This window comes from Rhipicephalus microplus, chromosome 3, assembly GCF_043290135.1.
Source record: "Rhipicephalus microplus isolate Deutch F79 chromosome 3, USDA_Rmic, whole genome shotgun sequence".
NCBI classification, from domain to species: Eukaryota; Metazoa; Arthropoda; class Arachnida; order Ixodida; family Ixodidae; genus Rhipicephalus; species Rhipicephalus microplus.
This window is the reverse complement of record NC_134702.1, coordinates 228,145,502-228,163,321: the sequence shown is the minus strand read 5'-3', so window position 1 is coordinate 228,163,321 and position 17,820 is coordinate 228,145,502. Positions and strand designations below refer to the sequence as shown.

At 45.0% G+C, this 17,820-nt stretch overlaps 1 protein-coding gene across 1 annotated transcript; it reads left to right on the top strand.

Moving 5' to 3' along the window:
- Nucleotides 1–865: 865 nt before the first annotated feature.
- Nucleotides 866–13,248, top strand: LOC142803153 (uncharacterized). The gene is made up of 3 exons (XM_075888252.1): nucleotides 866–1,102; nucleotides 10,221–10,439; nucleotides 12,613–13,248. The coding sequence occupies exons 1-3, from the start codon at nucleotides 866–868 to the stop codon at nucleotides 12,865–12,867; spliced, it is 711 nt and encodes a 236-aa protein (XP_075744367.1). The 3' UTR covers nucleotides 12,868–13,248.
- The last annotated feature ends 4,572 nt before the right edge of the window (nucleotides 13,249–17,820 follow it).

Here is a 17,820-nt window from a genome sequence, read left to right as displayed (position 1 = left end):
AACCATCGTTACATGGCCCAGTTATTCACATACTTCCAGCAGCTAAATTCGTTATAGGAGCTAGATTTAGGAGGAAAATTATATTAGAAAAGTTTTCTTCGCCATTCATAATAAACACAATGAAATTTCCACAACTAAATCATTGTTCTAACAGTACATTGTGTAACACGCATGCAGTTGAAGTTGCAATCGCAGGGCTGAGGTGTCGTACTTCATATCTAAGTTTTTCTTTACACAGAGTTGGCCTGGCTGCTTCCCATAATTGATGGTCTGGTGGAGTCCCTGAGACATCAGAACATTATCTGATATATTGTAAAAATACGCTGTATTGCACAAAATCACATTAGATGCCGTCTTTTGTCTCGTAAGCTTAGAGTTGACCACTCCCATGTACTTTCTTTGGGCGCTTTGTCCCTTGGGTTCACTGATGGGAAAGTTGCCGATGCTTTGCAGGAGTTTATTAAAGGTTCAAAAAAATTCGGACTGTACACCTTATTATTACTCCTAAATTAACCTTTTTTTCAAATTGCTTTATTAATTCATTACCTTTTTGTTGTTGGTCATACCATCTGCTTCATTTTCTGTATTCGTTATTTCTAATCGGATATTTCTGTATTACATTTTCGACTTTTTATGGTTTGAAAAACGTGAACTAGCCAATTAACAGTATTTAGTCAGAACTACCCAGTTATTGGCCAATCCCCCAGCGTGGGTGTGTGCCACAGTTTCCAGGCACATCCTTCCTTCCTTCCTACAGAGCAGCTCCTCAGTCGACGTTCACGGTGCGTCGCAATAAGGCCACAATGACGTGCTAAATGAGTGACGCCAGCCCGTCCTGATTCGTGAGTACGCGAAAGCGGTCACCATGAGAGCTCAAGCAGACCGTCCTGCAGCTCGGGATAACCGGCGACCCGTGTTCGTAGGAGGTGCTATGATGCACCCTGCAGGACCTCGACGGGCCGAAGGCGGCTTCTTTGCGTCCTATGCCTGGAAGGCAGCTTGCATCGTACTGGCGGTCATGTTTCTGCGTACTATGGTGATCATTGCTCGCAGCACTCTGCCGGCCATCTACTGCGAGATCGTGGACAGCGTCACTAAACAGGCAAGTAGCACGAGCGCACGCACTATTCGTTATTCAAAGGCTGCCACGCTGTGGTTTTTACTGAGCATAGACATAAACTGCACAGCATGAACGTACTAACTGAAATCAGGAAGAAAAGGACGCGGGCAGGGCACGTTGAACGTAGGCAGGATAGGTACTGTTAATGAGGCGTAACTAGCTGAATTTCTATAAAGGCAAACGCGCGAGAGAAAGAAAGTAATCCAAGCAGATGAGAGTAAGAAGCCTGTGGGCACAAAGTCGCGGCAGCAAGCATACGGTCGGGTTGATTGGTAGAATACGGGGAAGCCTTTATCTTGCTGTGGGCGTAGTCAGGCTGATGTTAGTGGTGGTGATGGTGACCACCGTACACTAACAGTGAAAGACGCCGCCTCCGCTCAGGGCGGTTAGTGAGCCGAAATTAGCATGGCACGAGCCAGCAAAGCAGGGAACAAGAACCAGTTTTTATTCACGACCCGAAATATACACAACAAGCCTTACAGACTGGCTTAACGTGGCACTTATGCATACTAGAGGACCAAAAGTCCGGAGCGGACAATCGCCGGAGACAGGCGGTGATTGATACATACGGTGCGAAACATAACAGCAGGAAAGCAGGCGCGAAACATAACTGCAGAAACTCAAACGAAGTCACGCACAACTCGCAGTAAAAAACGAGCCAACGACTCTCCTTAGTGGACCCTCGAAATCCGCGTGGCCTCTGCCTTGCAGAACTAACTCACGGAGGAGAATTATCTCGCCCAGCGCGACCGACATCACATCTCATTGTCCTGCCGCCAAAAAGCCTGCTGGCCGGTCTCGCCCACCTTTTTATCGGCTAGCCACCTTTCCACCCCCTGTGGCATTTTTGACGCTGATAGTCGTCACGCGCATGGGCGATGCGAGTGTGTTCTCGTCTTCTGCTTCCGCCGTACGGGCTGCAGATAAGGGCCGCCAACTGAGATATTGTGGTTGTGCGCGCAGATATATAGTAAGCTCAATAATAGATGCGTGCGGCCATACATACTCGGTACTATCAATTATATTGCGAAAACTAAGTTAGAAAGCTGTGGGGCTGAAAGGTTTTATACGCACTTGAGGAGATTTTCGCGATAGAGGGCCGTCAAGAAATATAGTATAGTTCGTGGTATCTGTAAAGATCACAGTATATCCGTGGAGTGAATGATGATGAGTGTGGTGAAGTGCTGGTGGGTTTCAATGATAAACTGTGAATTATGCGCGAACATCGCCCACTCGATTATAAAAGACGTGGCATCACTGCATAAATTTATACAAGAAATTTTATTATTCGTAAGTGGTAGCCCTACGTCACTTCCGTTCCCCCTTTATTAAAACGACTTTATAGTCGGTGAAGCGGTAGATCAGTGATGGGGCGTAACAAGATGTTTGCAAGGACGAAGTAGTGGGCGGTTTCAAAGGTGGAACTATGAGTGCTCACATACAATAAATGAATGAACACAGCGAGACAATCTATGGTTGTTTAACGTGCACCTGGATTCGAGTACACGACCATCTTACATTTGTTTTTGGTCGGTGAAGTGGTGGGTTGGTGATGGGGCGTGGTGGCACGCTTGCAAGAACGAAGTAGGGGGCAATTGGCAATTAAAAATTACGAATCCTCCACACATTTTGTCCACTGAATTTTTTAAATGCTGTCCGTAGCGTACGTCGCCACAATAAATTGAACGATTGCCTTCCACTAATGACACGCGTCATATGTGACATCATCCTATTTTATATTATCTCGCATCTTCTATCATCAACTACAAGTACCACCGTCTAGTTTATAACCTCTTGCATCTTTTCATGGATGGATGGATTGATATGACTCTACGCTTTAGATCGGCTGGTGGCTCACGCCACCAAGCCGTAATGAATGGATGGATGGATGGATGTGGCTGTACCCTTTGGATCGGGCGGCGGATAACGCCACCTAGCCGTAATACTTAGTGAACTAACCACTAGATTTATTTTTTTTCTTTAAATAGTAAAGTTGGACGGGTGCTTTGGAGTGAAGGGCTTCATTTTCACTTGTGCCTTGACTTTAGCCACCAATCAGATAACCTCCTTCTAGTTAAGTCTACCCGCTTAAAGTCTATTTTGCCCTCCCTGTCCCTAAACCCCAGTGCTTTGAAAAACTCTGCGCCATCATCCTGAGCTATAGGGTGAAGCACTTTACAGAACATTATCAAGTGTTCGGCAGTTTCTTCTTCCTCTCCACACGCACTGCATACTGTGTCTACCCCTTCGTATTTGGCCCGATATGTCTTGGTTCGCAGTACTCACGTCCTGGCCTCAAACAGTAGAGAACTACCCCGTGTATTATCATAGATTCTTTCCTTGGCAATTTCCTGCTTAAAAGTTCGATAGATCTCTAGTGCGGACTTCTTAATCATGCCCATTCTCCACATGTCAGTCTCCGTTTCCTTCACTTTCTTATTAACCGATAGTTCTTTTTGGTTTGGCCACCTGCTGTTTTCTAAGTATTTACCAGTCAACTTCCTGGTTCGCTTTCTCCATTTTGTATCGACATTCTTCATGTACAAGTAGCTGAAAACCTTCCTAGCCACTCGCTCTTCCCCATTTCTCTCAATCGTTTCTCAAATTTTATCTTGCTGCTAGCTTCCCTGCCCTCAAATGATGTCCATCCCATATCACCTAGTACTCCCTGATTTGGTGTATTCCCGTGAGCTCCTAAAGCAAGCCTACCTATTCCACGTTGCTTAATTTCTAATCTTGCTTGAACTTCTGATCTCATGCACAAGACCGCATTGCCGAACGTCAGCCCCGGAACCATGACCCCTTTCCATATTTCTCTCACAACATCATACCTATTGTAATTCCACAGTGCCCTATTTTTCATGACTGCTGCATTCCTGTTACCTTTAGTCGTCACGTATATTTCGTGTTCCCTCAGATACTCGGTCCCATTGCTCATCCATACGCCCAGATATTTGTATTTATCTGTTATCTCTAGCGTGACCTCCTGCATTCTAAGCTCACTACCTTCGTTGTCATTGAAAATCATGACTGCTGATTTTTCCTTACTGAATATAAAATATAACCTATCTCCCTCATTACCGCAGATGTCCATCAATCTCTGCAAATCTTCCTTGTTGTTGGCCATTAGCACTATATTATCTGCGTACATTAATGCTGGTAGTGCCTGATCAATAAGTTTTCCTCGTTTGACTAAAGAGAGGTTGAAGCCCAGTCCACTTCCCTCTAATTTTGCCTCTAATCCTTGTAGGTACATCATGAATAATAAGGGTGACAGGGGGCACCCCTGCCTAAGCCCCCGTTTTACCTCTGCAGGCTTGGATACCTGTTTTCCCACTTTATAACTACCTTGTTACCTTTATAGATACCCTTTAAAAGATTTGTGACTACATGTTCCACGCCTAGTGTGTCCAGTATTCCCCACAATTCCTCTTGAACCACGCTATCGTACGCTCCCTTGATATCCAAAAATGCTGGCCACAGGGGCCTGTGTTCCTTTTCTGCTATTTCGATGCACTGCGTCAGTGAGAACAGATTGTCTTCCAACCTCCTGTGTTTCCGAAACCCATTCTGCAGTTCCCCCAGCACCCCCTCATCCTCTATCCACGCCTGCAGTCTTTCCTTTATAATTTGCATCGCCAGCCTGTAGACCACTGATGTCACTGTTATAGGACGGTAGTTGTTTATGTCAGCTTTTTCCCCCTTTCCTTTATAGGTCATGCTCATCCTGCTAAGTTTCCATCCATTGGGAACTTCACCATCGATTATTATTTTGCTCACTGCCTCTCTCAAAGCCTGCTTAGACTTCGGACCTAATGTCTTTATCAGCCTAATTGGAATGCCATCTGGGCCTGTTGATGTACTACCAGGAACCCTTTTCTCAGCTCTTTCCCACTCTTGTTGTGAAAATGGAGCCATTGCACCCCTAGATTCGTCCTTGTCTATTGTGGTGCATAAAGTACTTCTTTGTTGAAATTTTTCTGTCACCCTTGTTCTTATATATTCAATAGCTTCGTCCCCTTCTAGCCTAGCACCTTGGGCTGTAGTTATAAAACTCTGCTCTAGGCTCGTCTCATTTCTTAGGGAATTTAGATGGTTCCAAAATTTCGCAGCTGCCTTTCTATCTTTTTTATGTACTTCTGCCAGCCACTGAGCTCCCTTCCTTCTAATCTTTTCATTGATCAGAAGGGATGCATCCCTTCTACAGCTTAGAAAGGTTGCCCATTTTCTTTCAACATCATCTGTCGGTTCACCCCGCTGCTTAGCATGTCTGTGTTCCCTAGAGGCTTCCTGACGTTTTGCTATGGCTCTCTTAACTTCCTCATCCCACCAACTTTTGGGTTTGTGTCTTCTTTTCCGGGGTGATTTGTCACGCGTCTTAACAAGCTCTAGCTCAAAGAGTCTAATTAGATTCGTGTATGTGTATCCCCTACATACAGGGGATGGTACCGTTATCTAGTGAACACTGCAAGAATTAAACGAGAGGTGGCTTTACATAGGGTACGCAGAGCCCACGCCCTAAGGAACTTCGCCCCTAAAAAAGCCTAGTTAAAAATGTCATAGCATATCGACGGAGTAAATTATAATGAGTGCGGCGAAGCGTTCGTTTGTTTCTCCATGTTTCCATGTGTCCGTCCGTCCATCCGTCCATCTAACCGTGCGTCCAGATTGATGGGCGGTAGCACGAACAGACAGATGGACAGTTGCACAGACGCACGGACGTACTCACGGACCGATGGAAGCACGAACAGATAGAAGCAAAGATTGACGCATGGACGGACTCATGGACAGACAAACAGACGGACGAACGAGAACATGGACTGGTGGATGGACAGATGGACGAAAGGAAGCCTGGATGGACAGACAGAAAAATGGACAGACTTACGGACGGATGGATGGACAGAAGCTCGGACACACAGACGGAAGCATGAACAGATGCACAGACACACAAAATGACGGAAGCACGGATGGACTCACGGACGAACGGATGCACGGAGACACAAAAGGACGGAAGCACGGACGTACTCGCGGATGGTCGGATGCATGGACACACAAAAGGACGGACGCATGGAAGGAAGCATGGATGGAAGCATGGACGGATGATAAGGCGTTTGATAACATCAAAGGAAGAACCAGGCGTCACAATGGGTCGTCCAATGCTACAACCCCTTGGAAAACTTGTCCTTGATCACCTATGAAATGTGGCGCATACCCACTTCAGGCATAATTTTTCATCGTCGTCAGCCCGTGAAGAAAAATTGCTCAAAATTCTTGCAAGTGTGTAGCAGATATCATGTTCCTCCGAAGAATGATGAAGGACAGCATAGTGTTTTCTGGCCCACTACACAAAAATTGTGAATATGGTGTAATGGTTACCCAGCAAGTGTGCTTGTAGCAGTTACCTAAACAGTGTTTAGGAAAGGCTCCGAAAGGCGGTTCTTCTAGCTCTCGCTGCAACTGTGCTGCGGGTTGGGCCCAGGTCTGGCTTTTTTTTAGGAAAATGTTTCCCGGCGTATGCGACGAGGTTGTGACATTGTTTGTCATCATCAGCGAAAAGTATTATTTGCGAAGCATTTCTTAGTGAACTTTGGCGAACTTGAGCGTATCTATCTATCTATCTATCTATCTATCTATCTATCTATCTATCTATCTATCTATCTATCTATCTATCTATCTATCTATCTATCTGTCTGTCTGTCTGTCTGTCTGTCTGTCTGTCTGTCTGTCTGTCTGTCTGTCTGTCTGTCTGTGTCTGTCTGTCTGTCTGTCTGTCTCTGTCTGTCTGTCTGTCTGCCTATCTATCTATCTATCTATCTATCTATCTATCTATCTATCTATCTATCTATCTATCTATCTATCTATCTATCTATCTATTGTGACGACGAAGACCGAAACTGGCACTCTGGCACAGACACGCATGCCAGGTGAGCGAGGAAGAAGAAGACAGAATAGAACAGCTTGCCCGACGAACGGGTGTTGTGTCTGTCTCGCTCATTACAATGGCGCAGTTCGACAAGTGAATCATCTGCGGGAAGCTACCGGTACGTATCTTCGTGGTTCGTCAGCATCATGGGCTTCTCCATCGAAGAACGCCGTTCACGCTTCCTTGGCAACGGGGTCCCACCCGTCGCTTCAGCTACCCTTCCAACCACCAGTGGACGGCGTCCAGCCCTCCCCTGGGGTGGTAGGGCTTGACCTTATTGACACCCTGCCACCGTTTCACGGCAGAGATCCGCACCGGCTCCTGTCCTTTGGGAATGCCGCTCACGCTTTCTATGGCCTAGATTCCCGTCGCCGCATTCTCTCAACATACGAGCTGCCACGGAACGCCGTCCAGGCTTCTCTGCTCGTCAACCTCACCGGCGTAAGTGCTGCGACTGCTACTCATCCGAAGACCGCGATCACCGACTTTTCGGACTTCACACACGACAGCACCGCGAACTTGCGGCGTACCATCGCACTACTCCGCGTCAAGACCAACGAACTGACAGCGTCAATCTCCGAGTGAGCTCCTACAATGTTGCCAGAATTGCGTGCCACTAACGCCGTGTTGGATGTAGCTGCATCGCACGACCTTGAGGCAAGCCCATTGAAGCAACGTAGGCAGCTTTGGGGCACCCTCCTGCAGCTGTCAGACCCGCTCGATGGCGTTGCCTCAGTGATATCCGCATTTTCACGTGGCGCCCCACCATCGCCGTCCACCTACGAACTGCCAGAATTCGATGGGGTCCGGAACGACGCTGACAGCTGGGTGGCAACCGTCAACGCGCTGGCAATGCGCGCGGCCTGGACAGAGAATGAGAAATGGTATGTGGCCATAGATCGTCTTCGGGAAGGTGCAGCGGCGTGGCACCGGTATGAAGGTTGGAAGCAGCAGTCATGGGCGGAGTGGAGCTTCAAGCTCATAGCTGCTTTCGGTCTGATTCTCTGTGCCACCTGCCCGTGTAACTCAACCTTCTCTCAGGACGGAACTCGAGAAAAGCCCGACCTAGAGGATGTGATTTGAGCCCCTACCCTCCTGTCATCTATTGGTGACCAAGATGTAGCAAACAATCACGATTACGCAACTCTGCCTTGCACAGGCATTTCTGCTGTAGTATTTAGAGCTCCTGAGGAGTACTGGCCCAATGGTGCAGCTGTCTCCGGCGGATCCCTGATGGCAAGCTTTGCGCAAGGCTCCGCAAGAGGCCCCAAAGCAGGTCGTCCGGTCGACTTAGAGGCACCGGCCCTCATCCCACTGAACATTCTACCACCTAATGAGACAGGTCTTCCCGCTGAGTCTAATAACATCCCATCTGACCAGACGGAAGAGGATATGCGTGCGACGCACGCACTGCCTGAATCGGTAGAGTCTCCGATTTTCGGAAGAGCTTCCGTCGAGAATCTCCCGCCAGTACACAGCGTGGGTTCAAGAATCGCTGACTTTACAGCGTCCAGGAGTCCCATAGCGACAAGGCTGCGCAAGTCACGGATTACGCAAGTCTCGGCGCAGGAGCCACGCCACAGAAAATTGCGCAGACGGCTGCATAAGATGCTACTCGTTTCGTTGCCGGATCCATCATTTCTTGCCCTGTTTTCTAAAATGTGGTGGGACAAAGGAAAGCGTTCTGTGATCAACCTGCGACCATGTCGATCCAGTTGGAGCCGCCCGCCAGAACCATCTCCAAGAAAACCACACCACTGCAGGAAACTTGTACCACGAGAATGCCTGCTCGGTCCACCAAAGGAAAACCGCAGTCGAACTACTTTCTCTAAAAAGTCGCAGCGTGGCCGAGGCTGTAGACTGCTACGCGACAGTCAATGTTGTCCCACGGAGTCATCATCAACAAAGGGACCAACTAGGACCCAGTCCCCCCAACGACATGACAAACGACCGAGGCGACATAGCCAGTGTCGGCCGCCGGAGCCAATTTCGACAAACTTCCGGCGTGGTCAGGGCCGACCACGACGATGTAGCCAACCCCGCCCACCTGAAGCAATGTCAACTGCCGCAGCTAGCCTCATCCACATGAACATTGTCGTGTGGCCCATCGACAATGCTTGCAGTCATGGCCGAGTGTGACGACGAAGACCGAAACTGGCACTCTGGCACAGACGCGCATGCTAGGTGAGCGAGAAAGAAGAAGACAGAATAGAACAGCTTGCCCGACGAACGGGTGTTGTGTCTGTCTCGCTCATTAAACCATCTATTTTAGGTAATGTTATCCAAATAGTTCATACTTTAGAGATGAAAACGTATTGAATACGAGGCACAGTTGCATTATTTCTTCCACCTTATGCATGTTATAACACGAACACGCGAGCAATCTTTCTCCAGTGTGATTGAGCCACAAAAATTGTTTTATATGAAAAATGGGACTAAATTGCCAGGCAGATCACAGTTCCAAAACGCACAGAAGCCTTCAAATAAAAGTCTTCAAATGATACCACTTGTAAAAGTCATGAAGACGCGCAACTGCTTCTGAATACGAGCACCACATCTCGCTTCGCAAGAATCTGCCCTCATTCTTCGCGTAGTTTTGGCTCTGCTGCACAGAACTCATCAGCGTGTAGCTTCACCACTTGAAGCATGACTCAAGTCACTCAACTATGCCGTAAGAAAACGAACGATTGTACACGCATCCTTGGCTGATTCACACTATCTTATATAATGCCTAATGAAAGTTGGATGAAGTGCCCACGGCGCCATAATGCTTTCTTTTTTTCTTTTGAGAATTGTCGAAAAGCGACCCACGTGTCCGTGAGACAACATGCTTCACTATGGGTGCTTAATAGAAATATTTCACGTTGGTGTATCAAGAGTGGTCTTTTGGGTACCGCGTAAGCAAATATCAGAAATCGAGTATTGGAAAAGAATTCCGGCTTCGAGAAAATCGGGATACTTAGTTCACGTTTATATATAGATGTGATCGTCCTTTCGGTGGGCTGTTCACAGGACTACCAAAACTCGTGTTTAGTTCAACGTTTTTACCAAGACAAACAGGGGTCCTAATCATCCTGAATTAGATTGTTAGAAATATGAACAAGTGTTCGAAGAAAATAATGTTCTTGCTGGAGAAACGCCCATTTAGTTTAACATTACGTGTGTGATCTACCGCAGTACATGGCTCGGTGCTGTGCCCTGAAGGACGATCAGCGCCGCCTGCTGCAAAGCGTCTACTCCAACTTATCGTCTCTACCGACAATAGACAACACGTGGTGCCTGAGATATTTGCCCAGCTGTGTGCTATACCCAAATGAGAGGGTGGAGTGCTTGAGGATGCGTCGTCGTTATGGCAGCAACGTGTTATCTCTGCTTGAAACCAGAGATTCTTTTACGGTACGAAACTGGGCTCCTAAAGAATTGTACACACCGAAATCAGGTGGTGGCATGGCGTGGGTGAAGGGATAAACACTTAATGGGTCGAGCAAAGCGCCGCGTAATGCGCATCTTGTGCTAATCGCAGGAACTCTACAAGAGGCCTTGATTGCCAGCGTGATTTGATTTATTGGTGATGTCATTCGAACCTGGCGCCAACTTGACTGGTGCATTAGATTTAGCTGATCCGTAGAAATCGCAAGGGGAATTCGTGCAGAGAGCAGGAGACTTTAAAAAACTTTATTGAATTTTGAAGTTCATATGCGCAGCATGGCTTGTATTCCTAACTTGTAAGCAACAATTCAGGAGAGTGGTAAAATGCGTGACGTTAGAGATGAATACAAAAAAACGGTGACATTTCATAGGTATTACAACCACCCAAGAGCGGAGTGTATGCGCAAGCATGGTATGCTGCAGACGCAACAGCTGTTTGCTTACGCCCCCCCTCTCCCTTTGGTGCTCTACATGATGTTGCCTAGACTCCTTGATAATTCACGTTGTCCCTCGAAATTCCTCTCCCTCGGTGGGAGTATATCCACACAGGTGCTCTGCCGGAAGCATGTCGTTCACTCATGGGACACAAGCACATGCGGCGGCCAGGCGGTCTTTGAAGAATCGAGTGCCGGGTCACTTCGTAATACAGACTAAGGAGACCTGTGCGAAAAAAAAACAAGCACTGGCGATGACAATGATAAAAGTTCGGGGTAAGGTGGAAGTTTGAACACATGAAAAATATGTGTGAACTTGAGATTCCAGTAAAGCCTACTTTTCGGCCTGCGGACTTCTTTTCCTAAAGACATTTGCATACATGGTTTGAGGAAAGCAGATGAACCCTTGAACACATACACGCTTCTCGAAATGTCGGCTTCTGCGACGCCTCTACTGATAAATTTGCCTAATCTCTTCTTGCGATCATGACAGAACACAAGACGTGCACCACCTGGCAAAATAGACTTCTTGACTTGTGATTGACTACCTTGCCATCTAATTACATATATATCGCATCACTCTACTTCAGGAGTAAATCACAGTGGCTTCAATTGGTACACTTGCTCCTTACAAATTAGAACGCAATCAACACCTACACCTTCTATTACAGACAACAGGACTAATGCTATATTTGAAAGATCGCAGCTTCACGTAATAGTACTGCAGAAGTCTTTAAAATACTTTGTTTAGAGAAATAATAAGAATAAAGCAAAGTAATATTTGTACCAGGCATTCGCATTGAGCATGTTACCTGGAATGATACCTATATTTATCTAGTTTTGCCTGCCCTGCTGCGTATTCACAAACGTAAAATCCCTTTTTTTTTAGTTTTTTACCCCTCTACCTCAGCTTGTCTAAGACCTTTAGTATGTCGGCAAATTTTTTAGATTAACAAAAGTTCGCCGGTGAAATGTACTGTTAGCCGGTTATGCCGACCAAAGGAACATATCACTGACAAGGTCAATTCTACAATGCTACCCTGATCGTAAAGTGGTTACTCATAACTTCACAGATATTGCTTCGACACCTGTTGAAGCAATATCTCAATATCTAGCTCCTCGACAGGGGCAGAACAAAATTTTTGTGTCACTTTAAATGAATCTGCAACAGTCAAGCACGTTGCCCACATTAATTTAACCAAGCTTACTCAATAGTTAGCTCAGTGGCTCACCTTGCATCGAGGCCTCATTATGAGTTATATCCTCAGTTTACCTCATCCTCAGTTGACGATGTAGCTCAGTTACAACTTACAACTAATCTCCTCGCGCTTCAGCCTAACACGGTGAAATCTGGGTGCCACACACTCACTACCGTTAAAAAGCAGCAAAATATCACTTGACAATTTCACTAAATATTCATAAAATGAAAGGCGCGGACCTTTTTCAGTGCTTGTATGTTAATTTTACTTCGCTAAGTGTTTCGAAATAATAAATATCTGTAAAAATCCTTTTATTATACACCATGATTACGATTGCATACACTGTCTTGGAATGTTTTATGCTCATGCCATCTTGCTCGCACGGTGAACCTGGGAATGCTGGACCCTTCTAGCCCTCCTGATGCAGCTTTTCAAGGCGCATTATAAACAAATATATCGGCTCTTTTGCCTGCACAATACATCCTCTTTTACGTCTTGGCTTGACAGGTCTACACCCGGAAAGACGGCTCCAGCAGCATCCTCTGCAAGAACATTGGCTTCTGCTGGGTAGCAGCCATAGTGGTCCCTCTCGTGAACACCTTGACTGTCGCCATCTGGGTTTGTGTCACCTTCATCATAATCAAAGCACTCTGTATGCCGAGGACGGCCCAAATACCCGTGCTGACCTTTATGGGCCGAGCCAACGACGACCCAGCGACCATTTTGACACCGGTCAATAACGCACGACCAACGATCACATGATGGCCAATCTACAGGCGTGATTAGCGGCTGCAAGGGAGACAAGCGTCATCAATGGCAGTTATTTTCAGACTGTTAAAAGTTGCATTCGTGATATGTCCTTCACGTTCCACCCCTTTTTGATCTCTTTTTATTCCCCTTTTCTCTACGCGCAGTGCTTGAGTATCTGTGTTTTCGACAAGATCCACAAGATTCTGGCTTAAGCATTGATGCGTCGTCGAAGAAAATTAAATTTAGGGTGGGGAAAAAAGAATGTTAGTGGGGGTGAAGCTTTAGGGATAGGAACGTATGTTTTTCATAATCAATTTCTTGATAAAAAATTGCTTGAGTGTCTTTGGGGCAGTAGTGTAACCAAAGAAAAGAAATTGCTTATTGTTTGTGTTACTGGAGCGTTGATGTCTTTAATGACAGGAAAATGTTACACGCAACGTTTTTTGGCAAATTCAAAGGTGTTGACCGCAGCGTCTGCGTCACGTCCCACGTAATTTTTGCCGTATAGCGAATGTGTGTTGGGTATATCTATGTATCGTTTTTATGACAGCGAATTTTTGTATCGAGCGCTGACGTCGCTTTATAATAGTTCAAATGTTACATAGTACTCTTTCTTATTAGTTTCGGACTCCAAGATCTAAATGTGAACGTACTTAAAGTGCGTTTGGTGCAAACATGTACAATAAAGTCGAATCTACGAATCAAAAATAAACAGGGTGGAGATAGGTAAGACATTGTCGTAGCTCGAGCCCATGAAGATGCTCTTAGTTGCTCTTCCACGCGGGCACAAAATAAAGATTCATTTCAAGCATGTTCGCCATCAATTTATCTTTTGAATACTTTTTGTGGTGCCTCATAGATTGCGCAGAATTCGCCGCATTGTTGAGAGGATGCTATAACACGTGTCACGGGTAGTCAAAAGAATAAGAGATGAAGCATGTGTCAAGCGTATTTTTTATAGCGAAAGCTGTTATAATACTACAACAAGCGCGGATTCTGGCCCTGTTATTATCCGCCACCACCGCCGGTATTGCTAACCACTATCACGCGAAAATAGAATTGAAAATAAAAATACTGAGGACAAAATGGGAGTTGATCCCGGGCTGCCTGCGTGTAAGCCCACTACCCTACCACTGAGCTACGCTAGTGCTTCAGACGGCGCTGGAAACGGACCCTTTGCAGGCTTCATGTCGAATAATACCCCTGTCACACGTGTCAACTCAAGTGAACCTTGAGCGAGTGCACTTACGCTCACGAATTGTCATTTTGCCAGTTCGCAGCTGCACGAGAAAGCGAAGTGCTCTTTGGAAATGACGGCCGTCGCGATTGCCAGACTTGTAGCGCAACGTATATTTGCATGGAGAAAGGATTGTTAAGAAGAGGCCCTCGCGATTGCAGTGTGGTGGAAGTCACGTGCTTTTTCAGGCTTTTGTGGGATAAGTGGGCACGCCGGCGTCTCGTGTGCAAGCGAGAGGGAGGCACCCGGCAGCGTGTTTCTCTATCATATCCCAACAGATGTATGGGATAAATGCGGCGCCGCTAGAGGCTGAAGGTGGTCAAATAATCTAAACATGCTTCCGGTCTCTTTGTTTATTTTTATTTGTTTTTAAGCAAGATGGCGGCGCGCATAGGCGGTAGTTTTTAAACACACTGGTGAATCTTGTTGAAGCCAAACGCCGTAGAAGTTACGTCAAGATGTGTGGGCTTTTTGCTGACAGTGTCGCTGAAACGACTTGTGTTGTCACGCAGCTGATGTGCTTAGATTTTTTATTACGCGTTTTTTTTTTAATTGACAGCCAGCAAAAAAGATGCGCCCTTTGAACTACTTCGAATGACGGGTGTTATAAGGAAGAATGGTTGTATCAACTGATGAATTTGCGCTGTGGTCTTCTGTTCCATGCGTAAACTAAGACGAGACGCACTTGGTTCAGTGTTAGTTGTTTTGTGCCGAAGTGCTGTTTCTCGCTACACGATGCGTTTGCCCAAGGCCCTTTGTCATCTTCTCTTTGCATCACGTGACGCATATCTTGCTTGTGTTAACGCGCACAGTACTCACGTAGTAGAGTAGAGTGCTTGGAGCCTCGGCGTTCCCCAGATGCAACTCCGCATTTAAGAAGGACACTGAAATACGTGTAGCGTTGGCCTTACTTCCATAAAAAGTACGCACCACAGTTGTCCCTCCCAGACTGATGAGTAAACTAGCCTACAAAAATGTTTTTTGGCTGTTTTGAATAAATTAAGATATCAAGTAGAAAACAATACATGCTACCTTAAGGCATATCTCCGTCATATTTAATCAAACATGGAGTGCAAGTAGTAGAATCTACTGTTGTTCATGCAACCCAAATATTTAAAACAAGATAATTTGGAAACTAAACACGGCTACTGAATGGAAAAACATAGTTGTACAGTACAGACACATGTGGTATTTGCACAGTTATTGGAAACATTGTACGCATTTTTATTACTGTCACTGAGCATATATATTACACAAAAGTGTTGTGTATACAAATATTGAGAAACAAAAAACAAAAAGTTTGCTTTGCAAGAAAAAACTTGCAAGAAATTAGTGAAATGAGACAGAATGAACAGACACACGAAAAGAGACAGACATGTTTACTGGTTAAAAACTAAATTGCTCTATATTTCGTGCACTTCTGAAAATGAAATAATTTGTGAGTCACTGCACATGTTTGTTTTCTCTTGTCTGTGTCTTTTCGTGCTATTTATCATTTCACTGTATTTCAATACCAATTAGTACGCAACCCCATTAAATGCAAATAGGTTTTCTAAACTCTGACAAGTTTAGCAAAAAAATTACTATGTGAAAGAAGAGCACTTCACATGCTATCTATGAGAGACACGATGTCATGATCTCATTTAAATGAAACTTCTGTTCATAATTTAACACATCATGCAGCAGCCAAACTTAGATGATCTTTTACTGGACGCAAGATACAGAACATGGGAAGCGGTGTTAAAATGTGCAGCGAATTGTGTGCTCTAATACCTTAAACAGATGTCATCGAATTGCACCAGAACACCATTTATGAAAAGACCGCTTGCTCAAGCCCCACCATGGTGGTTCTAGCGGCTAAGGCGCTCGGGGGCTCACCCGCAGGTTGCAGAATGGAACTCCGGTTGCGACGGTTACATTTCCATTGGAGGCAACCAGATTTGGGTGCACGTTAAAGAGCTCCAGGTGGTCGAAATTTCTGGAGCCCTCCACTACGGCGTCTCTCATTATTACATGTTGGTTTGGGGACGTCAAACCCCACACAATAATCGAATAATAAATTAATCAATCAATACCCTTTGCTCAAACAGTGTGTTCCCTTGTCCAGTTTTTCATGCGAATGCACAGTCCAACCAATGTATTTTTTTAACAGTTCATGCACATCTTGGTTAGTTTTATTCTTTTGCCTAGTGATTTTTTAATAATATCATATATCATGGTGTGTATCAAGCATGAACTCCAGATCGAAATTGTTCTTGAATATTAGCCTTGCCTAGAGGTAGCACTAAGCTTACAATATCACTTGATAAGCACAAGCTTGAGCCTGAACATCTGCTCTATTAATTTGTTGTTTTTTTTTCAGTTAGGTATCTCGTGCACACGTGATGCTGGTATTGAGCAGAAGTGAAATGAAACGATTTAAAAATAAATGAAACATGCGAGCACATTTGAGAAATTACTATATACGAAACCTTGATGCTGCATGTGACAGCACTCGGCACTGCACACGGCAAAGTACTCGTTGAATTACATAGTTAATCGAAAGCAATAATGGAGTATAAGTACGCAGCTGGTTTATCATAAACAAAGTAAAAAGGTATGAGCAGACGAATCTTAGCAAGCAGTGTGAGATTTAATGTGAAAAGTTTGCATATACAGCATCCTAATATCCTCGCGTATGACCATAAAGGACAAAAAGTCACAGCTAGTTAAAGCAAAGAGAAAAAAATTACTGTATATCAATGATGCGTGAAAAATGTACGGAATACCCAAAACCGGTTAATATGAACAATCGAGTGCACTCAAGAAAAACAAACTAGTCTGGAATGGAACCACCTCAACAACCGGATCCTATCAAATATGGGCAGTGCTGCAGATGAACATCTTTCGTGCTGATATTCGCTAAGCTTCATTGGACAAAAAGCCCAGATCCGCCACTTCTGTACTGGTGGAAATAGTTGTGTCTAATCTTCTCATAGCTGTGTTTGTTATCTACTCTGACTATCTACGTTACCCACCTTAACTTTGAATTTCGGTGTGCTGGTGACAAAATTCAAAAAGGGTAAGCAAGATCAGCAGTACAATATAATTTACCCTTTATTGCTTGTCCTTAAAATCAAATTACCTACTCATCCATACCCAGTTCGGGGTCTCTTTATTTGGTGGGGTTTATTGCGTACTTAGCGATGCGATCAATTCTAAGCAATTTGGCGCCCAATATACAGCAGCTGAAGCCTCAGTTAGGAGCAGGAAATCAGCCTTCTTTATCATTCGACAGTCACACATTATTGAACACATATTTTTGGTCGATAAGTCCGAGTAATTTACCATGTTTAAGAAAATAAATATATGCATGCACACTTGCATATGATGTGACAAAAAATGAAGTTAACCCACAGCTTCTCGGTTTCCTCGTGACAAACCTAGATTTCTGTGTAATCTTCACATCAGGCTTCTTCGCAATTTCTTTTCATACACATTTCATTTGCTTATCAGTACGGTTTTCCCTGATGCTTCAAGATGCATCATTTTCCACAGATATTATATTTACTGTCTGAAAGAACTAGCCATGTGATAATGTTTGTGCTTTCAATGCAACCTATAGGTATATGAGTTACAAAGGTGCAGAACGTGCTGTTGCACTTTATGGACAGACCCATTAAGTTTTGCTTCTTTAGTACTTAATGAAGAATTGCACTTATTGAATATTTCAAACAATAGGCAACATG